The 27700-nt window shown below is 33.8% G+C and overlaps 2 protein-coding genes and 2 long non-coding RNA genes across 4 annotated transcripts in view; 1 reads left to right on the top strand and 3 right to left on the bottom strand.

Moving 5' to 3' along the window:
• The first annotated feature begins 6652 nt into the window (after positions 1–6652).
• Positions 6653–10697, top strand: LOC144546848 (GroES-like zinc-binding alcohol dehydrogenase family protein). Its single transcript, XM_078295419.1, has 7 exons — positions 6653–7099; positions 7376–7603; positions 7771–7844; positions 7940–8099; positions 8429–8548; positions 9025–9133; positions 10196–10697. The coding sequence occupies exons 1-7, from the start codon at positions 6884–6886 to the stop codon at positions 10375–10377; spliced, it is 1089 nt and encodes a 362-aa protein (XP_078151545.1). The 5' UTR covers positions 6653–6883; the 3' UTR covers positions 10378–10697.
• Positions 10698–13004: 2307 nt separating this feature from the next.
• On the bottom strand, positions 13005–17058 carry LOC144546718 (uncharacterized). Its single transcript, XM_078295264.1, has 4 exons — positions 16615–17058; positions 15038–15172; positions 14568–14654; positions 13005–13403 (listed from the first exon to the last, which is right to left on the bottom strand). Exons 1-4 carry the CDS (start codon positions 16741–16743, stop codon positions 13251–13253), a joined length of 504 nt encoding a protein of 167 aa, XP_078151390.1. The 5' UTR covers positions 16744–17058; the 3' UTR covers positions 13005–13250.
• Positions 17059–19019: 1961 nt separating this feature from the next.
• The window catches only part of LOC144547060 (uncharacterized), a 32751-nt gene continuing 24070 nt past the window's right edge, over positions 19020–27700 (bottom strand). Inside the window, exons 2-3 of the long non-coding RNA XR_013508982.1 lie at positions 19324–19556; positions 19020–19154 (exon numbers count right to left, since the gene is read on the bottom strand). This is a non-coding gene — a long non-coding RNA (uncharacterized LOC144547060). The remainder of the gene's footprint in view (positions 19155–19323; positions 19557–27700) is intronic.
• On the bottom strand, positions 25591–27640 carry LOC144547072 (uncharacterized). Its single transcript, XR_013508990.1, has 3 exons — positions 26879–27640; positions 26599–26671; positions 25591–25749 (listed from the first exon to the last, which is right to left on the bottom strand). It is a non-coding gene; the product is annotated as an uncharacterized LOC144547072 (long non-coding RNA).

Here is a 27700-nt window from a genome sequence, read left to right as displayed (position 1 = left end):
TAGATTTCAATTTTTTTATTCCTATGGCCGAACTAGGTTTTCAATATTTTGAGCGACGAAATTTTCAACTATTGTTGAATTGGTTGGTTGAATAAGTAGGTTTCAAAGTGAAGAAATAATTTTCATCAATAAATGAAAAAAATGGAAATTCGAATAAAAAGGAAGGACTAGGAATTTATGATTCTTTCTTTTCGGCCGAGAAACGAAAAACCTTAGAAAATTTGTTGGGCCCCGTCGGCTATCTAGAAATGAAGTTATTAGTCCATTCTGTTTTTAGGCTTTTAACATGTGTAATATTTTTTTGGGCCCTTTTGGGCTTTGGGGCCCAGAGCCATCGCTCTAGATACTCTGGGCCAGGACTGCCCTGAGCAGAGGAACTTAGCAACGAATATAATTTGTAGAAAAATAATAGATAACAAATTGAGCAATAAATACACAGAGCAAAATATTACAGATAGCAATAGAAGAACAATTTATAAAATCATTACCATAAATTGCCCACATTGCCTTTCTTCTCTCAGGTGTCATGAGAAGTGTCCCTGTCACAACCAGCCAGTTAATTAGATTATCAGAACACATTAATGTCTGAGCTCAATTTGCAAAATAAAAGAAGGTTCCAGATTGTATATGGATTTTTTTTCTCACCCAAGTAAAATGTCTTTGCATATTCTTTGCAAACCTCGCCACTCCGGTCATACGCTTCCTTAAGTACTGGTAACGTACCAGGCAGAAGCAAATCAGGCCGGACATTAAGAAATAAGAACCGCACTACTCGTTGAGACTCTCTTTACCAAAGCTGCTTGCTTTAAAACCACATCATAAACCTTCTTCTCTGATGAAATTGATACCTCTTCCTCTGGAGGAGTGACAGCTAAACTTGAGCAAATAGAAAACTTTCTATATACTACTCCAGTTTTGCCTCCTTACATGAATATTTGTTGAATTATATCGAAGATTAGAGTAGATATCTACTGCGCAACCGACCCGAGGCAATAAAATTGCCATGAGAGAAATTGAAGCTTCACTTAGAAATTCAAATATTAAAAAAAAAAAATGCTCATTCACGAAACCTAAAGAGTATCTCTATTTGTCTTTTTCTTGTCAAAACAGAGCAAGAATTCTTATTTGCAAGTAACCAATGAGAAATCAATTCAGAGGCCACACCTAAAGCGAGTGCTACATACAGTGTCAATGGGATAAGAGTCGGATGGAGATTTGCAACCACTTTAGTCAAGAAACACCACTCTCTCTTGTCTCTTGTCTCTTGTCTCTTTCTCTTCCAACAGTCGACTGGAAACACCTCTCTCTCTCTAATCAGTGTGTTAATTTGTTGTCCTCTTTTGCTCTCTTTCTCTCTGTATCTGATTGGCACTCGCTTTGTATCTGATTTGTTTAGTTTAACAATGAAGAGAGAAGAGGAGTGACACGTGGAGGGGCAAAAGATACCCAATAGAAAAATAAAATAAAAAATATCGATGATTGAGCATACTTTTGTAAAAATTCGAGATATAAGAACAACGTTATGATTTATAACATCTATGGAATGTTATAAACCATAACGTTATTGTTAATCAGCCCCGTAAATCCAAAAAACAACGAAAAAAAGATGTTATACTGCATAACATTTATGAACATATGAAAATAATTAACAAAACAATGAGCATAAAATCTGATATGCACAAAACCACAAAATTAACTAAGTTCTAAACCTTTATAATTTTGTATAATTTTTCAGCATACAATTCACGACCTGATAATCACTATTATAAAAAGAAATAAAATTTTGGTGTAGCCATTTGCTCACAATGATTTTTGAAAACTAGGCTGATCGGAAAGGGTAAAACTGTTATTTCAGATCTGAACTTTGTATAAAATTGACAATTAATTAAGCATGGAATTTTTTTCCTCCATAGACATTCCATGGCCGTTAAGAACCATAAAGTTCTTCTTATATTCTGAATTTTTACAAAAACATTCTATATTATCCATATTTTATGGTTATTTAGTTTTCTAATAATACCGTGCGAACGAGTGTGATTGATAGGTCCCATAGTCATAGTAACAGTAGAGATATAACTCGTCAAAGATTTTGTATTTCCGCAAGTCCATTCGCATGCCCTCAATCATGTCCTACAGTATTGTATTAAAATAAGTTTAGTTAGTTGAAAGTACATTATTAATTTTCTTTTCCTTTCTCTCTGTTATTTAGAAATAAAATATCCGAAATCTGTTTTTGTTTTTTCTAGCAAAGGCATCCCTTATTCCTTGTACTTTTTGTATCCTTGTAAATTCTTAATAATATTACAATCATCAGAAATAGAAATGAATCTGATTATGATTTTTAAAATTTACACTCAAGCCTTTTAACTTTGTTGTATTATTATAGAGGGGGCTTATACATGTAAAACAAACAAATTATTATGACATGTATATACTCAGTAATAAAATATTTGAAATCTTAGAATAACTTAACACTCGTAGTTGTTGAAATCTTTATTTATAGTGTAAAAAAAGGGTAATTATATCTTCCCCAACTAACTAGCTTTCATTTTTAATTATAACTACCAATTCTAACTACAACTATTTATTTCATCTTTCTCCCTTTCTCTCTCACCTCCACCTTCAGGGGCGGACCTAGTGTAGTCCCGGGAAGTAATGGAAAAAAATAGGTTGATTTTGATTTTACCCCCCTGAAAATTAGATTGTTCCTCTCTGGAGAAAAACGGGTCTCGTTCTTTCTCTCTTGATTGCTGGTGAGAATAAGTCACGAGATTTTCTCTCTCTTGAATTTTGTAGTTCTAAAAAATATTTTCTTTAGATCAATTTTCAGATAATAAAGAAGGGAGGAGAATTTTACAAAGAGATTTCACATGTCATTAATTCAATATAATGCTTATTGTTTTATTTTAATTTTTGGATATGCTTGGTTTATAATGAGCCCATGGCTTTTTCATATTTTACATATTTTAGTCTATATGATGTGGGTGTACTAAAAATGAAGGGGTCATATTAAATGAGGAGTTCAAATTAATTAAAATGGTGCCTCCATGACAGTGGACCCCACTAGTCGGATTGCCATCTCAAGTTGCACCCAAATGTGTAAATCTTGTAAAATCCATATAAAATCAACCATTTAGAGATTTTTCACATTCTTAATATCGAAATTCTCTGTGTAAAGCGTAGACCATTATTATGTATTTTATTTTTAATAAATCCAAATCTCATTTTTGTGAATTTAAAAAAAAAATTAGATTTTAAGGCATTAAATCAACCCGATAAGCTAATGGGTTTGAACCCAATAAGCTATTTGAATTCGATTCTTGCCCCTCCTTAGCAAAAATCCTGCGTCCTCCCCTGTCCACCTCTCTCTCCCACCTCCGCCTCCCTTTCCCATCTCCGCCTCTCCCACCTCACCTTTACCTCCCTCTTCCACTTCCGCATCTCCCACCTCCGCCTCTACCTTCATTTTTCCATCGATAAGGTCCCTCCCTCTCCCACCTCCTACCCTCTTCCACCTCGTAATGGTAAATACGACAAGCTCCTTCCCTCATCCACCTCCGCATTTGCCTCCACTTTTCCATCTATGCCTGCTGCTCCTGCTCCAGCGGACGACAGAGAGATCATTTGTCACTCCATCCCAATCAAGCACACCACTGCCGGGTATGAATAAATACTTCAACGTGTATGAATGAATATTTGATATACTCTAACCAAATCAAGCAAGCCTCCGCCGTGTCTGATTCTTCACTGTCAACCGTCTCAAAATGAGTGTTAAATGGATCAAGTTCAACTAATTTTTTCTCTGTGGATACAATTAATTCCTTCATGTCTATGTTCCTCTTCCTCATGAAATAACGAGTTATTTATAAAGAACAAAACTTCATTAATGGTGAATTAGGCTAGTGCGTACTAAGTACTAAGAAATGACATAAAAACAAATTTTGAAAAAAAAATAGAGGTGTATGAATGAATACTTGATGTCTTAGTTATGAATACTTCAACGTGTATGAATGAATATTTGGTATCTTAGGTATGAATATTTCAACGTATATGTATGAATACTTCAATGAAGTATGTTTTGTTTCTTTTAAATATTGTTTTTGTTTGTAACATTTTAATTACATGATATGTAAAATTTGTGTTTCAACAGTGATACATGTGGCAATTATTTTTTATTTCTAAAAAATAAAATTGAACTAGAAAGCAACAAAGGAATGTTCAATATTATTCGGCTGCTCTTGTAAAATTAATCGAGGTATGCACATATACTTGTAATACTCTTAATACATGAACTATTTACACTTGCATGACGATAATGAATACTTTCTTGATGAAGTATGAATGCTTGTGTGACGAGATATGAATATTTATGCAACAGACAACTCGAAAGTATGTTATAATGGATCTTATTTGAAAGATATAATTGTGTAGAAGACGTTCGTAGTTTTAAATTTGCCAATTTTTTTATAGATTGTCAGAAATATTTGTTAGATTGAACAGAGAAAAAAAACACATCTAAAAACGTGTAAAAGATGGATGAGTGATGTGTCCAGCTTTTTTATTTACACTTGTATGATGAGGATGAATACTTTTGCAACAAATAACTCAAAAGTATGTCATCATGGATCTTATTTGAAAGAGAAAAATTGTGTAAAAGATGTTTGTGGTTTTAGATTTGCAAAATTCCTCATAGATTGTCAGAAATGTTGATTATATTTAACGGAGAAAAAAAACCACCTCTAAAAACGTGTAAAAGATGGGTGAATGATGTGTTCAGTTTTTTTTAAATACTTGATATATTAGGTATGAATACTTGATGTGTTATAGATGAATACTTGATGTGTTATAGATAAATACTTGTGCGCGCCAGTTTGTAAAATCTTTCAAATATTAGGCGGTCCCCAATAGTAAGTGTCCCTCTAGGAAGTTAATAGTTACTGAAATAGTTAATGACTTGAGGAAAAAATGGGGGATTGTTAAAAAAAAAAACACTCTGGATTTGAAGGAATTCCAGAAATATCCAGGCCGCAGAGTTAGTCTACGATCCTAATTAATGGGGTCCGCTCAGACAATCTGTAGCTCCAAGTTTTTCTTTTTTTGTGGGTGGGGTCAGCACCATAACTTTTTACTGTTTCATTTTTTTTGGCTTGGAATTCGCGTCATCTCAAAGTTTGAGATCGCAAAAATAAAAAAATTTGAGATGTCACATAAACGAAAGTTCTTTTTGTTTGTTTATTTATAAATGTTTTGTAATAAAAAAGGTAGTTGGGGCCGCAAATTGACTTTGTGGCTTGGATAAATCTGAAATTCTCTAGAAACAAGAGTGTTCTGGCTTATTTTTTTGGAAAAATTTTCTGTGTCCATTCAATTTTTCAAAATAGTCAATTTTTCCATAAATATACTATAATATCCAATATTTCCATCTAAACTTAATTTTCTTCCTTCTATCTTCTTTTGTTTATTTTATCTTTCATTTAATTATTTTCAAAATTGTACTAATAAAATAAATAAATGGTGATAGAAGAAAGAAAATTAAGTTTAGATGGATATATTGGATATTATAGTATATTTATGAAAAAATTGACTATTTTGATAGTTTGAATGGACACATTGGAAAATTTTCTCTTTTTTATGCTATAAATAAAAATTTCGGCTCTAGCTATAATTATGGTTTACCCTATACTCTTCAGAAACAAAATTACATATTTCGCCTTTGAAATCTTACATATATGTTGTGAAACTATTATATTGAAATGCCATTTCAGTCTCGAAAAAAAAATGGCCGACTGAAATGGCATTTCAGTTCTTATGTTTTTTGTAAAAAAAAAATAAAAATAATCATGTTGGTTTCATAAAAATATATATATTTTTTAATTATGGTTTATAAAATAAATTCCACAAAGTCTGATATTTTTTATTTGTACAGTGCAGTGAAATCGAGTTTTATGGGTTTTGTAGGTGTTTCATATAAGAAGAATTATAACAACAAATTATAACTAAAAGAAGTACAATTAAAAAAAGAGTAAGGCTACGGTGCTATGGGTTGCATAGAGGGCTACGGTGTTACGGCTCAATATTAGAGTTTTCAAAATCCTGACGGTCGATCCGAACCGTTTATCTTGTTCTCCATATTAATATGTGTTTGGAAATCAAATTTTACATTTTTTGGAAATTTTTTACTATTTTTTAGATTGGTAGATAATCAAATATCTGAATGGTGCAAAATTTTTTAGATCAAGTGATTTTCTACCTATCTAAAAAATTAGTAAAAAAAATGAAAAATTTGGTCTCCAAATACATATTAATATGGAGAACAAGATGAACGGTTCAGATCGACCGTTAGGATTTTAAAAACTCGAATATTAAACCGTAGCACTGTTGCCCTCTATGCAACCCATAACACCGTAGCCTTACTCTTAAAAAAATATTACATACTGAAGCAATAGAAATATCACATATAGAATTTTATAATTAAATAATATAAATTAGCAAGATAACACGTTGTTTCTAAATAATAACGTGACACCTACAATTCTAAATTTGGTCTCCTTTATAAGAGAGAGGATACTGGATACAGACTTCTCAGTCACCTCCGTTTTCAAAGATGTCTGGAGCACTGTCTTAAACTGACACCTACAATTACAATCCTAAATTCGGCCTCGTTCCTTGGACTACGGTGCTCCAGGTGCACCCAACCTTCTATAGCAGGAACCAGAACGCCGCTTCGTGGAGAGGAAACGAACACATCGCCGCCCCAGGCCCCAGCTTCAGTTCAGTTTCTAGTTTCTACCCGCGACAAATCAAAACAGCATCCTCTTTTCTAACAACCACATTCTCCTACTACCAATGCTCTCTGCTATCATCTCTCCATTCTGATCAGGCGATGATGTTTCGTTCGGCGGCGATCGGGCGGATCCTCTCCGGCCTGGATAGGTCCCGCTCTCTGTCTACCATAGCGTCGTGTCGCGCTGTCCTCGTGCCTCGGTTTGGTCGCCCCGACGTGCTTGAGGTGCGCTCTGACGTGTCCGTCCCTGATCTGAAACCGAAGGAGGTGCTTGTGAGGTCACGCGCTGTCGCGATCAATCCACTCGACTTGAGAGTGAGCTTCAATCCAATTAGTTGTGTTATTTCGTTCACTTTTTTTGAGTGATCTTGTCCTGTTGTAGCTTCCCTTTGGTTTGGATTTGTCATTACTCACTAGATAACATTATAGTAAAATCATTGTATTGTGTATTAGGAAGAACAAAAGACATTGCTAATTACTTTTCTTCTCTTAAGAAAGTCACCTTTGGTAAATGTACAATCGCACTATAACGTCCTTATGTATTTCGTTAAGTGATTTAAGTCACATAGTTTAGTATCTTCCCTGCTTCAGATGAGGGAAGGATATGGCCGGTCAATATTTGAACCACTTCTTCCGATAATTATCGGTCGAGATGTAAGTGGTGAAGTGGCGGCTGTTGGAAGCTCGGTTTCTTCACTTAAAGTCGACCAAGAGGTTTTTGGTGCATTGCACCCTACAGCGGTCAGAGGCACTTACACAGATTATGCTATTCTGTCAGAGGATGAGCTAACCGTAAAACCTTCTACACTGAGTCATGTGGTAAGCATATCTTTATAAAGTTGTGAATTTGTATCTTCTGTGGCCAATTATATTATTTCAAACCTTCTGTCAGTTTTGCAGTACTTGAATTGTAATACAACAAGTTTAATTTCAAACTTACTCGGTGCATGCGTATCAGTTACCTAAATTTTGTTTTTCTTTTGCAGGAGGCAAGCGCAATTCCTTTTCCTGCATTGACTGCATGGCGTGCCCTGCACAGCACAGTTCGAATTACTGACGGGTTCGTCATATGACATAACCTTACTAAGATATAATTCAGTGAAGTAATATGTTTTGTGAAGATCTTTTGCTATGAGGTTTTAATTTGTTCTGTAGTGATAGAGTGCTGATTATTGGTGGGGGAGGTGCAGTTGGATTTACGGCAATTCAACTTGCAGTTGCTGTTGGTTGCAAGGTGGCCACCACATGTGGGCCTAAGAGTGTTGACCGGCTGTTGTCAGCTGGGGTAGAGCAAGCTGTTGACTACACTTCTGAGGTTCTCAAATTTTCTCTTTATGCCTTACTATATCAAATTTTCTCCTTTTGCCATTACCTGTATCCCTAATGTTCATATCAGTTACATTCAATTAGAACTAGTCCGCTAGTCGAGCTATTAACCACTAAAAAAGCCAAGATAGAAAATAACGCAACTTCTTTTTTCTGTGATTGGCTAAGGTGATAAAGTCATTTATTACTGATAGGGTACATGATTTTTTTTTTAGCTTTTAAATCCAAATCGGGGGAATCGTTACAACTTACATCAACAATCTCCTTTGATGCAAACTAAAGTGTGTAATTTTTGAGTTTGTTATTTGTGCTTCACAGGATATTGAGCTTGCAATTAAAGGTCGATTTGATGCTGTTTTAGACACCATAGGGGGGCCTGAGACAGAGAGAATAGGCGTAAATCTTCTGAAGAAAGGCGGCTACTATATGACACTTCAGGTGATCCACTATAACAGCAATTTCAGATTGGGAAGCATTTTGGTTGGGCATTGTACCAGCATGAAGTGAACTCTCATGGTCTTATACCTGTTTTAGTTATCGAATTGTTTGGCGCTAAATGCTTTATTGAGGCTAACTCTCTTAATGTCTTACATAGACAGTAATCACTTATTTCATGTTTTTATTGGACATGGGGCTGTTAGAAATGGAGGTAAGACTCAACAACAATGCTTTGTTTAGGGTTTTGGGTTTAGGCTGATTTGGATAAAATTAAGGCTTTGTGTACACAATTTTTTTTAGTTAATGTTTAATTAGACTAAATTTTGTGGACATGACTTCTAATGGACCTTTAACAGATTGTACAGGCACCTTTTGCCTAGCTGGAGGTAGATTGATCTTTGTTTTATTCCTTGTGTATACTCTGTTTCTTATGAGTTATCTTTTAAGTACTTTTTTTTTTTCTCACATAATGATAGGGAGAGGCGGCTTCTCTGGCTGATAAATATGGATTGGCTGTTGGCCTTCCTGCAGCCACAGCTATTTTGTTAAAGAAGCAGTGCCAGTATCGATATTCCCATGGAATTGGTGAGGAGACCTTTTTAATTATTTCTTATGTATTTGCAAGCTCTCGAATGGGCTTATTAAATACTGAACTCTACACTGACACAGACATGGACACACGTAAATAGCAATGAAACAAATAATATAGTGGTTTCTAATAGAACTAAGTCAAGGAAAATAACTGGGATCCACCTACATAAAAAGTATACAAGTAGATTTAAAATGCCCCATTGTTTTTGTGCCCCAATCATGCCTCACATCATTGTCTCCGTTTTCAAAGTCCAAATAGTCGATCTGAACCTCTCAACATGATCACCATATTAACAGGTGCTCAGAGATCAAATTATATATTTTTTTGGAAAATTTTAGTAATTTTTTAGATAGGTACAAAAACACTGTTTTTGGATGGTCCAGAATCTTCTGAAAAAAGTGATTTTATACCCATCTAAAAAAATAGTAAATTTTTTCAAAAAAAATATAAAATTTGGTCTCCAAACACATTTTAATATGGAGATCATGTTAAGCGGCTCGGATCGACTGTTTGGAATATGAATACGGAGACAAGGATGTGAGGCATGATTGGGGCACAGCAAACAATGAGACTTTTTTAACCCTACTCAAAGTATACAGTGACAAAACTACAATTTGAAATGGTACCAAAATTCAGAACAGTCATACTTTATCTTTTTTTTGAAAACATGGTAGGGGCTGCCAAGGTGATTGATTAGAAATAACAGTTGCAATTTCCCATCTCTTACATCATATTCAACTAGTTTTTCTAAACCTAACAGCCTACAGTCACATTCAAACTCACATTCAAACTCTGTTAATAATCACGAGGCGTAGTTCCTCACACACATTCAAACTCTGTTAATACTACCACCTTTCTAACAGTAAGTTAACCATTAGAAAGGTGGTAGTATAAACATAGTTTGAATGTGAGTGAGGAACTGTCATACTTTTTCAATATAGCATAGCTAATGCTGTTGTTATTTAACGTCAATTGAGAATCTTATTCATTAATTCATCTGTAACTGCTGTATGGCACAGTAATTTTTTACAAGTCACATTACTGTCAAATTGTAGAGTATTCATGGACATTCATGAGAGCTGATATGGAAGGGCTACAAGAGATACGTAGGTTAGCTGAAGCTGGCAAACTGCATGTACCAGTTGAAAAGACATTTCCTCTCAGCCAAGTAAAAGAAGCTCATGAGGCCAAGGAGAAGAGGCAGATACCGGGTAAGGTTGTGTTGGAAGTTGATTGAGATCAATGAATAAGTGCAAATAATACGGGAAAAGAGTCTATAGGAAGTGTAAATTTTCTAGCATTTTCACTCGTTCCTTTCAATTGATTAGTTGGAGCAGTTAGTTTTTATGGATTTTCCTATGCCAATAAGAAAAGATGACCTGTCCATGAACTTTAACTTTGTAAATCTCATCTCAAGCATCGTCATCGCAAGAAATTTATCGTATCTGTGTTTGTTTTGGCGAAGTTGGCCGAATGAATATCACTTTTTTGTAGATGAAATATTTCAACTTGTAACACTTGTCTTGATATAAACTTGATTTCGAGTATGTGTAGAGAGACCTTGAAGGTGTTACATCGAGTATTTCTTTTTCTTTTTTAACACAATAGGGAATCAAATATATGGATGAAAAATTGTAACACTTGTCATGATATAGCATAACTTGATTCTTTGGTATATCAACACTCAAGGACCTCAAATGTGCTATTATTGAATTGCTTTGCATGGTCTGAATTCTGAACATATATCTTCTTGGCCTTGATAATGACATACTGACGCTTAACGGTATTGTTTGGTTGTGGGTTAAAAATATGGCGGAATAAGTTGCCTATTTCAAGTTATAGCACAAGCTATTTTTGTTTGTGACTTAAATTTACATCATAGCTTAAACTGTTATTGTTTATTTATATATTATTACTTAAGACGTGGCTAAATATGATTGTTGAATTGTATATGGTTATATTTTATGTGTTTTGTTGAATTAATACACTTGTATGGCCGATTTTTATTTTTATTTTTATTTTTGTCATTTGGTCCATTTAGATTTTGTTCCTAGGGTTAATTTCATGTATACCCCTCAAAAACTTTGAAATTATGTATTTACCCCTCTAAAATTCATAATATCATCTTTTAAACTTCAAAAACTCACAAATTTATCCATTTTATTGCCTTTTTTTATTTAAACTCATTTTAAATTTATGAAGTATTCATTTTACCTTTCATTTAAAAATAAAAACTAATAATATGTTTCATAAAAATGTCAGTCTTCTAATTAATATGTTTTTGAGGGCAAATGTGTCATTTCTTTACTTTTGATGCTTACACAAGTATATACTTAAATGTTGCTGTGTAAGTGTTACAAATTAAGAAAATGACCTATTTGCCTTTAGAACCGTCTAATTAGAAGATCGACACATCTCTGAAACATGTTATATATATTTTTAATTTTTAATGAAGGGTAAAATGGATATTTTATAAATTTAAAATGAGTTTTAATATAAAAGACATTAAACATGTAAATTTGTGAGTTTTTGAAGTATAGAAGGGTAAATGTGATATTATGAACTTTAGAGGAACAAATACATAATTTTGAAGTTTTTGAGGGGTATACGTGAAATTCTCCCTTGTTTCTAAATCAAAATTGAAATAAAATTCACTGATTAATTCAAGTTGTAACAGAAAGCATAAATGTACAGTACCAACTAGTACTAATACGGTAATACCCCTACTGTTAAAGGGACATATTAAACCAAACCCAATAAGGATAAATACTGACAAACTAATTTTAACTCTAGAAAGGTAGGTAATAGGGTCTCTTAACAAGTAACGAACTGCCGTGACGTAAATCGGGTATAGGCAATGTTGATGTCAATTTTGACGGAGAATGATGGAAAAAGCGCCGGCGAGGAGAGCTTCATATATAGAGACTAGTAATTGTGCCCGTGTACAGCAACGGGAGCAAATTATGTAGTAGAAATTATTAAGCTTTTTAATAAGGAGGAGAAATAATTTAAATCAAATTTGTAGTGAAAAATAGTTAAATATTATATTTATCTACAAGATAACACATGTGAACTCTAGTGTAGTGATAAGAATTTACAGAACCCAAAAACAAAACAGTAAATTAAGATTCTGCACATTAAGCTTTTTAATAAGGAGGCTTTTTAATAAGGAGGAGAGATATTCCAGTCGCAGCTGCCAAATATTAGATACAGGGGTGTATCGATTATTTAGTTTGATAAATCCCATTTCCGTGTTGCTGACTGTGTGGTGCTGGGACAGGGGTACACCGAATCAAATATTTGATATACATCATTTTTAATAAAAAAATGTTGTGATGAAGTACGTACCGAATCAAATTTTCGGTTCACTCTCGTATAGAAGAACAAAAATACATCCATCTCTTTCCTTAAAATTAAATTTATTATTTGCTAAAAGAATTATGAAATTTCTATGATATTTTGTCGAATTTCGTCGGTATCCTTTTTGCCCAATATTTTCTACTACGTAAACTCTACATACTTCAATGTAGTAGATGTTGCCACATTTACTTTACACAGAGTAACGGGTTCAAATATAAATTGCCGTGCGTGTCAGCGCGGAATCTGTATCCTCAAATCACCTAAAACAATGATATGTTGATCAAATAAATAGTCACATCAAACTATCAAATAATGATATGTTTACAAGTACATATCCTTTCTGATATTTGATCAATCATCAGTCAAAAAGAAGATTATGTATAGAATATTGCTGAAATATATGACCGCATGATCTTCTCCTTCTGATTAATAAATTCTTGCAAAAAATATTAATTCATGATTTTTTCTTGCGGGTGTTACTGAAAATGTTTAACTTCCATCTCATCTTTCTATCACAAAATTGATAACAAATTTTGGAAATCAACCTGTACAAATTATGACAATAAAATGACAAACTAAATGGTTACCAAGCAACGCGAGACTTTGAAACTAGTCTCATAAAAAAATGGAAGGTTATTTGTACAGTGCTTGAGACTTTATTCAGACTCGCTAATCAAAATCGAATCGAGAGCAAAATCTAAACAAAAATCATAATTTGATGAGCCAGATCACAAAAAGGAGAATTACTTATTAAATGGGATTAGTAGCTTCGGTTGTTTGGCCTTGCCTGAATTTGAGGATGCCAGCAAGGCCACTGCCCCTTGACAACCGCTCAAACTCACTGATCCTCTGTCTGAGTATCTCCAATTCATTTAATAAATCATCCTCTTTTTGCTTAATTTCCTATTAAAGGTATTAATTAAATTCAAAAAAATGAATGGGATATTGTCAATTTTCCATGAAAAAGAGATAAAATAAGAAAATAATTAAAAATAACTTCTCTATGTCAACTTGTATTTGCAAACTGTTTCTGATGAGTACCAGTTGGGTACCAGTTGTATTTTTGGCTAAAGTTTTGTGTTCAGATGGATATACCGATGTTGCTAAAGTAAGGTTGAAACATTGGAGTTGTTGCTTGCTAGAGTTGTATTTAACAATTTAAGCTTTTTTTTTTTTTTCAAAAAATGGAAAAAAAAGCTTGTATTTTGCAATATGTTCCAATATAAATAAGCTTTTCAAACAAAGTTGTCTCAACTGAGATACTAAAATTATGAATGATTAATTTTTTTTTTCTTTCTGCTTCACTGGAATAATATGGAGGGAGAATAAACAGATTGGTTAAAAGAGTGAGGCTAGGGTACTATGCATAGCGCGGATTGGTCTGAACTATAGATCAATATCTTAGTTTCCAAAGTTTCAATAGTCGATCTAAACCATTCAACATGATCTCCATATGAATATGTACTCGCATGCTACATTTTACATTTTTAGAATTTTTTTTACTATCTTTAGATAGATCACTACTTATGAATGGTCTATAATTTTTAGATCAAATAATTTTCTACCAATCTACAAAAAATATTCTAAAAAACATAAAATTTGATCTACAATTATATTTCAGATGGAGATCATGTTGAATGGTTCATATAAACTTTATGGACTTTAAAAAACAAAGCTATGGATCGATAGTACGGACCAATCTGCGCCATGCATAGTACCATAGCCTCACTCTCGGTTAAAATAGTGAACTGTTTTCTTGTCTGATCTCTACTTTTTATATGTATAAAGCAGCTTAGAGAGCTCTTCTGTCAGACGTGATTCCAACCCTTTCATCTGATGGTCGTATCTGCCTGATAGAGTCTAATAAAATCAGCATGGAGCTGGAACCCGATTCAATGCTCCTAATTATGTCATACACATATTCTATGTGCTCTTGTGCCACCAAACTTAACACGATAGTAGCAATGTTGCTAAAATTCTCCTTTTTGGTTCTTTCCTGAAACCTTTTGCTTCTCTCCTACCATATATAGCATAATTTCAGCTGTCAAACAGATATAAAATAATTACCTCAATTTCTTGCCTACGTTTCTCTTCCTTCCTGGCTTCTGATCTGGCACTTCTTTGTACCTCAAAAATCACAAGCCCACCCGCAACCTTACAAAAAGAAAAAAAAAATATTAGTGTATGCAAAAACAGTAACTAGTGTAAATTATCCGATCAATTAAAATAAAAGATACTGACAACAAAGAACATACAAAAATCATAAACTAACTGTGTGCAGGTCAGTATACCAAGCAAAAAAACCTGCTACCAGATAGATCAGTTCAATAATTTTTGGAACTACCAGATTTTTCTACATTTTGATGTTTGACCGAGATATTTTGTCAGGCCAAATTGAGGCTTAAACAGTAGTTCTGGCTATACAGCAATGCATCTTAATAAAAATGAACTGCCCAGGCAGGTGTGGTAAAATCATTGATTAGAAACATTTGATAAGTGGTAATATACAATGAATTAAAAAAATTAAGATAATTTACAGAGAAAACAAAGAGCTCCCCGATTAAGTCAACAGCGGCTTGAACGGCCTTTTCCTCATTCAAGGGTCTAATCTCGGCAGTTGTTATATGTCCATACAGCTGCCTTTGTAGAGTTGTAGTGATTCGGTGGTTTGCCTAACGAGCAAATAAATCAACAGATTTAATTAAAAACATAGCTATTAACTTAATTTGATTACATAAAGTTCAAGAACTCAAATCTAAGAAGCAATTCCAAATCCAATGTAAAGCATTTAAAAAACACAATTTGTCCTCTGCTTGGAGAACCACACTCAATATTACACATTAACCAATAGTGCCTGAAAGGCAACAACTTCTTCATAATAACTTAACACAATTTTATAACTGGTAGACACAAAATGGAGAATGATGATCACAAATTCTTCATATGATCATATTCTAAGTTTACTCAGTAAAGATAAAAAAGAAGGAATGATCATAAGAGGTAAGAGCTAAATTGTCAGCATTTTTAATGAAATGCAATATTTTCTTGCGTGTGTGGGTTGGAAGAACACAGGGACCTGACCAATGTTAGCCATTTGGCTGGAGATACGGGGGTGAACGCAGACTCGTTCTATGAGTGGGTAAACGACATGCTTTCGTGCTTTCTTCATGGCCAACAAAAGGATCTTAATTTCAGGCAATACCATATCAGTACCTTCTTTTTTATCAAATAATAATTGCTCTATGGCATGGAATATTTTTGTGAACAATAGAATTGGGCTTTCTTTCTTGAGTTGAAGAGATGACAAAAGATGGCCAATATGACCATTTTAACCCTCTGTCTTGCACTATGGTACATAATCTCAGTCCTTTGAATTATTTTCCAAATCCTCTTTGATCTCCAAACCAAGCAAAGAAAGTAAGGATAAAATTGGAATAAAATTTATGATGGTGTGTATTCAGTCTGATTCAGTTCCTATTCTTGTCCAACTCAAGGTAAGAAAAATGTGTATCGCTGATTTTAATGCATGGATGGGTATGAGTTGTTAGTCAACAATTTTCCATTTTGGACTGGGTGGTTTTATCGTAATGTTTTTTTTTATCACAAGTTAAAGACAATTCCATGCCTTTTTTCTACCTAAGTCCGGATGAGATTCAAGCTAGGGATAAAAAATAGCATATAGGGGTTAAATTCAAATGTCAGTTATAGTTAATTTGATTGCAACACACTAAATAGTATTTGCGACAATCCATTAATATCGTTTAGTTGATTTTTTCAGTTATAACCATTCTCAGTATGATAAATTAGGAGCTATAATATGCACAATCTAATTAAGTTTGGTTCAAATGTTTCAACAAGTTTTGGGAAAATCAATTGCACATAGCATTGATAGGCACCAAAGAACCAAACTAGCATTTTCAGCTTAAAATTCTAACAATTAGCCTATAATCAAAGAAAATATCAATGCAAACTAATCGCATTACTTTACACATTTGACAAATGTTTAAGGTAAACTGGCGATTAGTGTCCATTTAAAAATCAGATGTAGAAAAATCATTCCCTCAAAAGAAATCACGAAAACAAACACCAAAACGAAGAAAATAGGCAATCTAACCTGCGCAAGGCTAACAATGAGATTGCGAAACTTTGGGTGAACTCCAGCTTGTTGCTTCAGCCTAGCAGCAATGGGTTTACTGATACTCTTTAATACTAGAGAAGCGAGCTTAGCAGTAGGCAATGCCATCCTCTCTCTCTCTCTCTCTCTCTATTTCTTTCCTAGCTTGTCTAATGAACGTTCCTCAGCCTGATTGAAGCGAATTTCAGAGAGAGGAGAACGAGAGTAGGTTTAAGGAGACAAGAGAAAGAGGCATCATTTCTTGGAGAAGACGAAAGAGTGAGTCCGAGTAGGGAACGGCTTGGAGAAGGGGATTGAATGAAAATAACTTAAAAAATAAAAGAAAAGAAAATTCTGCTCTTTCGTTGGTGTTTCACCTAGTGGAAATGTGGAATATGCCAACTGCCAAGTTGGAACTGAGACGACCTTAACGCGTCGCTATTTTGAATTTAGATCTTCACCGTCCGATCAGAAAGGTTCACTGTACCGAGATCTTTAATATTCGTGCAAAACCAATCTAACGGTCCAGATTTAAATTCAAAATTTGAGTCACTTTAGTGATTTAAATTCGCAGCGTCATGAAATTCGTCTCTAGAACGGAAGCAAATCTGCTGAAATTCTTGATCGAATTTCAGAGACCCTGTGATCCATCTCTCTCTCCTCTCCTCTTACTCTCTCTCAAAAGGGTGCGGAGAGAGAAGAGAGAGAGGATTACATAGTCCTAAAATCTTGTTAAGAATTTCAGCCAATCCGAATTCCTCTAGAAGACCCAACGAATCCCTTTGCCGAGTAAAGATTTTAACATAATAGTTTTTTCTTCATGCAGCGCACGAGCCATATGCCACGCTATTTTGATTTTATAGTCCGTGCGCTGCATGAAGTCAAAAGTGCTCTGTTAAAATCTTTAACCCTTTTGGTCTTGCCAATCACCCGAGTCGGGACCATAGAGCGTACGGATGTATTTTCCCATGACAACACCGTCTATCGTGCTCTTTGCTGCTCGTCTTATGGTGTCTGTTAGCTGTACCAATCCTCTCCGTTTCATCTATTTAACAATTCTTTGATTTTGAGCTGTTTCTTATTGTGTGTTTGTTTATGCTTTAAATTCCCTCAATTTACTTGAGCAATTGAATCTGTCTGCACTGGACCCGAGGTTCGGATTCCGATCCTTGATTCAACTAGAAATCCTTACGTAGTTAAATCCAAATTAATGATATCAACATTGATTATAATTGTTCGGCTGGCATCTCAGCCCCCATTCTCAGTGTGTGTCTAATATTAGTACCGGTTTGCTTTCATACATACATACATACATACATACATACATTCGAGCTGAGACAATTGCTGCTACTATTGAACCCTATGTGTTCACTGTTCAGTTAAGTCCTTTTTATATTTCCTTTTAGCGTTGTGGTTGTGGCACGGGTCTATGCCTATTAGACAAGCCCGATAACTCAGCCCATTTCACCAAAAAAGCGGGCCTGGGCCAGATGGATGAACCAAAAGGCAAAATATAAAAGAAAAGAAAACGAAGAACAAAATTCCTGCACAACTAGAATTTGAACTGTTTGTCAATAAGAATTTAATAGTTCTACGAAGCTTGAATTTGCACTCCCCATTCTATTTGAGGAGGAGAAGTGAATCCTTACTTCATGACATATATTTGTAATATTGTGCTAAATTTAAACAGGTTTCTTCTTCTTGTCTTTTCCTCTCTCTCTCTCTCTCTTTTTTTTTTTTTTTTTCTGAAGTATTGCTAATTATAAATTGATTCAGGCAATATTGAAGATGTTGAAACTCATTAGGATTTGTTAATCCAGCTGCTTCTAATATCCTTTGGAATGACTTCTCCATACAACACAAATACCAAGTACATGAATTACACTCACCAACATGACCCTTGAAAACATAAACAATTAATCTATCTAAAAATTCCAAATACATTCATCTAACCATTTGACTAATTGATCCATTTAATATTTTTTTTCTTTTTCCAGGCCCTAATTAAAATGGTTTTGGCTCTGGCCAATAAGGAGTCTTCCCATCTACAGTTGACTTGCTGAAGTACTGATTGTCACCATCTTCAAGAGATTGCTATTGAAAAATGGGAAAAAAAACACCATGAATAATGATATGACTAGTTTTTTGTAGGTTGAAATTTTCATATATTAGAATACAGTAAAGAGAGTAAATTTATTGCTGGACTTGTGTTTTCTATTTTTCTAATTCAATGATTTACAAAATATTTTAATTCCAACACGAAAATTACGGAACTAGTTCTTCAAATCTTTCCAATCAGTAAAATATTAATAATAGATATTAATATGGTAAACAGTTTAAATGATTGTTAGTTGTTTCGTACCTGAAACACTGGTAACGGTGGGAATGTGGCCAAAGATGGGGTGCTAGTAGTAGTAGAACTACCGGTTGTTCGCCAAGTCTGCTTCCCTGAATTGACTTGAGTTCTCTCATAAGCAATTGGATGTTGCATTGGATTGTTTATTTCTGTCATAACTCTATTATTGAAGTGCAATGTTGGACTAACAAATAAGAATACAAAAAAGTTCAGATTAGGCAAGATCGGTATTAGTAAAACTTGTATCATTTGAGATATTGATGATCTAAATATAATTAATGAAATTGATATGCAATACAAATGGATCAAATTCAACTTTATATGTTGCATACGGTGATGGTAGGGAAACATACTTTTGATATTTAGACACTTCATTCTGACTATTCCAATTCGATTGCCTCCTTTCCAACTTCATACCAATATTTCCTTCAAATGGTGGTTGCAAAAATATTTTTTCTTTGTCTGCCTTTGTCTGTTGGCGGAATACAGATTTATGTTGCATGAATGAAGAAGTTCCTTCTTGGTATGGCTGCATTTGCACTTGCCATTGGGTTGTTGGCAGCAATGTACTGTTTTGAGGAAGCACCTACATACCATTTTAGAGAGTATTACATATTATTGTTAGTAAAGATCATTACACATTTTGTGATAGGAGAAGAGATGTTTTTATTTGGTGTCTAACTCTCTTTTGATTTTGCTCAAAATAATGTAGGTTCAAAGTCCTACATGCATAATCTCAATGAATAATCTCGAAATTAATATCATACATGAATTGAATGCATTACAACATTAAGCAATATAAATAACGTACCGATGGTGGAAACACTGATGCATTCATTTTTGATGAATTTCTTATCAATTGCTTCTGACATACAAAAAAATTTCAGTGTTAGCTAATTGCTTTAGTTTTGGTTGAGTATATATATTGATAATTAAAATGCCAAATCAATTGGTCTGACAATATTTTTTTCGTCATTTGACTGTACACATGCATTATAGCATAAACATAAGACTATCTGTCCTAGTGTATAGCACAATTTAGTGGTTTGCTAAACCCGTTAGGGGTTGAACCCGTTTTGCCCGGCCCGTACCCGTTACCCGTGGTACCCGTACCCGTTGCCCGGGTACAAACGGGTAGACGGGTAGACGGGTACGGGTAATAAACGGACCGGACAACATAATTTTGAAAAAAACCCATTGTACCCGTACCCGTTTACCCGCCAACCCGTACCCGTCTACCCGCCAACCCGTACCCGCCTACCCGTACCCGTCTACCCGTACCCGTCTACCCGTACCCGTACCCGTACCTGACCCGTTACAAAATTTGAATTTCAAAATTTTTTTGGCGGCACCCTATAGAATTCAGATCCAGTGCAATACCTGACTTTGTAGAATGAGATCTGAGTCATCAATTTTAATTTGGCATGAATCTCAAAACGGACCCCTATATCTAAACTCCATCTGGGATGTCTTTTAACTTGGCACGAATCTCAAAGCATAAAAATTCAGAAAAAAACAGAAAAGAAAAAAAAAAAAAAAAAAAACCCGCCCGTACCCGGGATACCCGTACCCGTCAACCCGCAACGGGTACGGGTAATAAACGGGTAGGGTAGTGGTTTTGGGAAAACTACCCGTCTACCCGTTGCGGGTTGTACCGGTACCCGTCCTACCCGTCTACCCGCCCTACCCGTTACCCCTAACGGGTTACCCGGAACGGGTCACGGGTAACCCGTTAGCAAACCACTAGCACAATTCGTGACTAATTAATAAATGTAAAATCTCAGCTCAAATTGCAAAAACATGACAAAAAAGAAAAGAAAAAACTGAAAAAAATATATTTAATTCTTTTAAAGCTTGTTGGAACACTTAATTGTTAACCCATTATGAAAATTTTAAAACATTGACAAATACAATACAAAGAATTAAGACTTTTGTAATGAAACATCAACTCTGTATAAAATAATTCAACAATAATTATTAATCGTTTACCTTTCTATCAGAAATTTGATTGCGGACTTGCATCAACCTCCACTCACGTTGATCAAGCTCTTGGATTGTCTCACGTTTTCGCATGTCACCAAATAAGATCCTTAGAAAATAAAAGATTGTCATTTTTTTAGTGTAGTCGATCGAGGACTCAATTGCATGACCACTGATAATCCAGGTTTGTCTCAAATTTATTTATTTTTGTTATAATTTATCTGATTTATTTTTCAGAATTTTGATTTACAAAATTTTGTTAATTTTATAGCCCTCATTAATGAATTGTGCATACAATTTTCAACACTTTGTTTTCTTGCGAGGCCAAAAGTTGACTTATTAAATCGTTATATCTAACATTGCATATATTAAGACAAGTGAATTTATTTTATATCCCACTAATGAAGTAGCAACTAACCTCATAATGCCTTTCAAATCTTCATATCTGCCATGTAAATTCATCACCTCTTCATTACGATCCTACAAAAATATTCATGTATGTCATAAAGAATAAATATTATTAGTTGGTGTATGGCTTGTCTCTTTACAATTTTAATAATGCGTAAAGAATTTTGTAGTGTTTATTATCTTTGCAGTTTTTTGTTCTTTTTCCTTTTCAATTGGTTGTGATTATTTTTCAGGTCTATAAACTCTACAGTATGACTATAACAGGTTTTATATTGTGGTGTGATAAAGAAATTATAAAAAAGATATAATTCGATCATGTCTCATTTTATGCTCCCTGGTAGGAGAAATAACATTTGTAATAGAGCATATACCTTTATCCTCGAATCCCCGTTGCTTTCAGACAAATTGGAAGTTGAGCTTGCTTGATTACTACTGAATATTAAAAAAAATACTTTAATTTAAAGTTGAAAGTAAATAATTAAATGCAATTAATTCTGATCATATATAATTGAAAAGATACAATTAATTGGAAGAAAAAAAAAACAGCCTTGAAAAGAAAACAAAACCTGAAAATTTTATATTATGCGTTAAATTATTAAAAGAAGTCATAAAAATGAGATATAATAACTAACATTATAACCAATGTTTGACTTTTTTTTTATAATACGCATAGATTTTATTAACGAATATTTTGAATGTCGCCAATAATTAATGTTATAGTGTATTTCATGGCTTTGGATATATTTTTGTTGAGAAAGTTTTAAAAAAGTACGGGGCATATATACCTGGATGCTTGTGTAACTTTGTCTGCTTGAGCTTTGAGTTCCTCCAGTATTGAAATCAGATGCTGCATTGATAGAATTGAAATATCTCTTATGAGGGAAAAATTGTTTATTTATTTATGAAATTATAAATTAATTATTGGTTTTTTAAATACTATATATCATTAAAGTCATTGGTGGTTTTGTAACAATTTATCTATTGATCGAAAATATACATATAGCCTCATAACATGGATTAATTGATAGGCACCATCATGACAGTAAAACAATACTCATGTATTATCATTAAAAAAAAAAAAACATTTACAAGGTCACAATAAAATATTTCTTAAAACATGAAATAATGCATTGAAGTACTAGCTACTTGGTTGTATATATATAAAAAAAAATCATTATGTTGTAATTCACTTAATTATGCAAGATGTATGGAATACAAAATAAACAAATCTTAATTACCTCTTTGTTTGGGATAACCCCACTGTAAACTCCATCTCTAAGTACCATCCAAAAAAAGAAAAAAAAAGCACCAAACAAACAAATGTTTAATAATAAAATTTAAAACAATTTTCGGAAAACAATAAAATAATGTAAAATTTTGTTAAAATTGTACTTTCTGTCCTTTACTTGTTCCTTCAGTTGTTCCTCAGCTTTCTTCTCTTGTTCTTCATATCTAAGATATCTGATCAGTACATCCTCAATCCTATAGCATATATAACTTAAAACTATTAGTACAGCTTCTCTGGAGAGACCGCTTAAACCTGGATATTGTATTATGTAACTAATGCAACAAAATATTGACAATAACATAGTTGCTAGAAATACCAGGTTTACAAGCCTCTTGCAAGTATCAAAGGAAAACATAATACATAAAAAGAGAATCCCATCACATAAAAGTATTATACTGACAATTAAACTAATGAATTGCAATACTTTATTTGAATATTACCGGAAACAGAAGCATAAATACTTCAAAAATATAGCTTCAATATGTCTTGAGAAAAAAAAATTCAATTAGAGCTTTATGTTGAAGATTGCACAACCCACACAACAGCAAAAATGTGAAGATGATGAATCATGTTTTCAAAGAATAATGAATAATTAGTACCTCCGAGGACGCGAGAAGTTGCTTAACTTGCCAGAAGGAGAAAACATGATGAGTGCAACATCAATATCACATAAAACTGAGAGCTCATATGCCTTCTTGATGAGGCCGGAGCGTCGTTTCGAGAAGGTGACCTGACGGGTGGTTTTATCCGCTATCCTTTTTATGGGAACCTTATTTCTCCCCATTTTTCTCTTAGAGAGTTAGAGTAATGGAATGCAAACTAGAGTTTAGAAAGATATGTATTGGAAAAGAAAGATATGACGTCAAAGGAAGAAGTAAGATGACAAAGGGTTATAGAGAGACAGCAGAGCGATTGTTGCTTTATATGAGGATTTAGAGAGGAATGAGAGGAGCCTAGGGTTTCTCGTTGACAGGGCCAGGGGTAACTTTAGGTCGGGTCAGACTCAGACCTAATACAAGTTGGATCAATATTTTCTCCAATACTTCCGTATAAATAGAAGAATAATCAGATTTTGGGTAAAGCTAGTTTTATATTTAGACAAGTGTTTTTTTTAAGGTTACAAGTTATAAAGATTAATGACATTTATATCGGATCGGATTGGACCAATCCTGAACTATTTTATTATAAATCCTAAAACCTAAACTATGTTATTATGAGTCGCTGCCAGAAGTCCCTATCTCGAGAACAGCGGATTTTGTGATCCTTTGGTGCAGTCATTGTGTAGCAATCTGTGTGGAATGGGAGTTATTTGAATTTTAATTAGTAAGGTTTATAGATTTTTTTTTTGAAGGGGAAAGGTTTATAGATTTAATACCGTATGTACACATTATAGTATATATAGGTGAGTAGAGTTTTATTTCCTGTCTAATTATCAAATTAATCAACATGATGAATGAATTGTGTAGTTTACTCATTAATATTTTGTTTATGAAAAAATTGTACAAGTACGTGTGCAGGTGTAGTGTGTAATCATATATATTAAGAATTTCTGAAATAATAAGTTTTCAATTTTCATTTTGTGATTCAATTAATGAACTTATAATTAATGCACATCCTACTTTGAAGTATCAGGCTTCATTAATTTTTTTTTAATAATACAATATTTTTTGTTCAATTTAAATTAAAAAGAAAGAAAAGAAAACGTTTTATTAATGTGAAAGACAAAATGTGGTGCTTTACCCGCTACACAGAGCATAACACAAAAATGGTATAGGCTTGTGGCCCCGTGAATCTGCTTCTCTCTGCTCTCATTGGAGGTCACCTTCGAGAAACTAGCTAGTCTATTTCTCGCTTTCCTAATTTTGTCCCGTTTTATCTCCAAATCGTAATTGACAGATAATAATATATGCTACTGTGTACTGTCTACTTAGCATCTATCAGGGATGCGAAATTTGTCGAACTATTTCGAGCAAACATTTTTTGTTGCTTATTAATTAGAAGTTTATATATTTGGAGCCCAGTTATTTTTTGGTATGTGGAAAATTGGAACTTCGAAAATAATGCAATGATTTGAACAAGGAAGTAAAATATTATTTAAATCCGATAAGTACAGATCTTCTTAAGATCGAAGAACTATTTAAATTTAGTTATGCTAATTTTAGTTTCACAAAGGTGTAGAAATTAATTAAGGAGTACCCTTCTAGCTTCGTATGAATGTACTAAGGAAACCTATTCTTAGGTAGTTTCAATACTTGTTATTTAAAACGAATATCAGTTCCTTGAATGTCGGCATGTTAAAAAAAGTGAAATTCGGACTGCTATTAAATTGTATCGTGTTGGTTCCCAACCGATTTTTTGTACTGAACACTTGTGGCAACACATTTGTGCAAATGACTTATTATTGGACACATTCAAGGTTTTCCAATTTGCTAGACCTATGCACTCAAAGATGAATTTGATAATTCCAAGTACAATATATCATACAAAAAGCAAGCGATTACAAGCGCCATCGGCCCATCTGTTGGACACATTGTGCACGTTAGGGTCAGCCATGTTAAAACCATGTTTATTCATATCCAACGCTTTCTCCTTCTTCATAACACCAATAGCACCTAAGCTTCCTGGGATCAGAGGAGGATCCAGGACTTGAATTTAGAGGGGTTGGATCTCTCGGATTACCTGAAAGACAGAGCTGAGATTGATGCCTGGTTCTGAATCTTCTGATTCTTCTAACCCTGGCTCTTCTTCCTTTGCCAGTCACACTATGGCTGCTTGCTCTACATACTCTAGTAGTATGTTAGTTTGTTGTTAATCTGTGATTTTCAATATGCCTTATTACTCTAAGCTCTATGTTAGGTACCAAAATCGTTGGCAGTTTTCTGATGATTATAGGGTTTACTTTATTTGATTAGGATTTTTTGTACGATGGAATTTCTATTCCATTGGTTATTGTATGAACTGTTTTTATCTCTATAAAAAAAACACCAATAGCACCTCCGTAAGGTGGTTGCATTGGCTGTTTTAATTCTTTTGTTTGTCAGTTATAGAGCTTCCAATTTTTGCACCAGAGGGAAACAAGTTTCTTCCCTGTGCTGCTGCTCTGCTGCATGTAAATGTAATACCATTTTAGTATGCATATACATGATAAAAGAATCCCGCAAAACGCATTGTTACTATAAACTCAGTTCACAAAGTCATGTATTTGTGAACTCATCAATATATCTGTGCAATAATTAAAATGTGTCTTTTAAAAGACAAATTCAAACCACTATCTTCTTTTTTTCTCTCTCTCTCTCTCTGTTTTTTTTTTTTTTTGTGAGAAGCATGGTAGTTGCTGTCAGCGTACAGAAAAATTAAATTACAAGATACATATTCACATCATCCACGTGAAACCCAGAAATAGTAAGCTATGTCCTGGCCACTAATGCACATCAAACTTGACATCCTCTCTACAAAATTTAACCCAGAATTTATTTTTGATCCTTAACTCCACTGTGAGATGAGTTCCTCAGAAAATCGTTTAATTTCTTTACCATCATAAGAACCATATCGTGTAAAGGAAGCATGTCGTCCATTCTTTCTTTTTCATCACTCCAATATTACTAGCAATCCTCCAAAAATTATCACATATCTATTGCATTGAGTCTCCAAGCAACATTAAACAACAATCTAGTAACGCATTCATTGTTCTACAAACTCTTTGAACATAGGAGCAAGTAACCAACAAGTGAATATATAGTCAAATTGATCACATTAAAAACATCTCATATCACACATCATACCCCTCTTGACCATAACATCATGGGTTAAAATACACTCTCTAATCACCAAAAATCCAAAAAATTTAGTTATCATTGCTGCGTTCTAATCCCCAAATGAAATTGTGTCTCCATCAGACCTTTCCACCAAATGTCATAAATATATATATATATATAGTTAGCTGAGTATGTACCATTTGAATTCCAGCGCCAAAGCAGATGATCCTCTTATTGTGAGAGTACAATCGGCATATCAGCATGCATACCCTATGCAATAGCAGCAAACAATGCAGATCCTCACTTAGTGAACAGGTTTGGAGTAGGTGTCTTTTACCCTTCTGATCGGTTTTCCTAACCAATTGTCGTACCAGAATGTGGAGATTGTTTTTCCATCTCCTATACTCCACCTCACACACCAATGAAATAATTATTTAATTTTAATGAGATTTTTTCAAATAAAAAATAAATAAGAACCTCGAACCACCCAAAAAGCGGGCCCATTTGTTGGCTCCATTTTTCTTAGTCTCGTGATTACCATTGTCCAAGGCTATCTCTTTGAGTAAACAGTTTGCACCACCATCGTAATAACAAAGATAGATTTCGAAGTTCTAAGTTTGCTACTCCCATACCTCCACAATATTGCTTTGATAAGCACAATGTCGACCAATTTAAAAGAGGGATGCCATTCCCTCACCCTTCAGCTTTGCCCCACGGAAATTTGCACCGAATCTAATCGATTCAATTTAGTACTCATTTGGAAGAGCAAAATATATATGTGATAAATAGGGATGGATTAGAGAACTGTATTTACCAACTGTTAGCACCCTCCCCTTATATCAAATTAATTAGATCGCCATCCATCTAACCTCTTTTCCAACTTCTCCAATAATGGGATAAAATCACTTCTAGGCTCTAGCCGGCCGGCTTCTTATTGTAAGTAACAAGACAATGCATTAATTTAGATTATAATAATATACATCAAATCATTTATATAACACTAAGAGGTTGAAAGATCAATAAACAAAATTTATTTCAATTGAACTGTAGATGGATGACATTTGTTCTTCTGTCAAACAAATATAATTTTATGCCCAAGTATTGCTCTACGATGTGAAACAGGATCAAAAATTTGAAATTTATCATTTGAATCAATGACAAAAAAAAAAAAGTAATTTACATAGCATAACTTTTTTTTTTTACCATTCACATGAAAGTACATATTTTATGTATATTATATATGGCATAAAATAATATGAGAAAAGGTAATGTCCCCCGGGCTACAGTCCCCCAAAAATC

This window comes from Carex rostrata, chromosome 30 (assembly GCF_964058835.1).
Source record: "Carex rostrata chromosome 30, lpCarRost1.2, whole genome shotgun sequence".
NCBI lineage: Eukaryota > Viridiplantae > Streptophyta > Magnoliopsida > Poales > Cyperaceae > Carex > Carex rostrata.
Note: the sequence above shows the minus strand (reverse complement) of the source record. Positions and strands in the feature narration are given on the sequence as shown.

Bases quoted from the DNA above. Each gene is read 5' to 3' on its own strand.
- LOC144546848 (XM_078295419.1), top strand. From the start codon at position 6,884: ATGATGTTTCGTTCGGCGGCGATCGGGCGGATCCTCTCCGGCCTGGAT. The intron at 7,604-7,770 runs GTAAGCATATCT...TTTCTTTTGCAG, and splicing joins CTTCTACACTGAGTCATGTG to GAGGCAAGCGCAATTCCTTT. The intron at 8,549-9,024 runs GTGATCCACTAT...ACATAATGATAG, and splicing joins GCTACTATATGACACTTCAG to GGAGAGGCGGCTTCTCTGGC.
- LOC144546718 (XM_078295264.1), bottom strand. From the start codon at position 16,743: ATGGCATTGCCTACTGCTAAGCTCGCTTCTCTAGTATTAAAGAGTATC. The intron at 15,173-16,614 runs GTTAGATTGCCT...TTTGCTCGTTAG, and splicing joins TCATTGTTAGCCTTGCGCAG to GCAAACCACCGAATCACTAC. The intron at 14,655-15,037 runs GTAAATTATCTT...TCTTTTTGTAAG, and splicing joins GGGAGCTCTTTGTTTTCTCT to GTTGCGGGTGGGCTTGTGAT.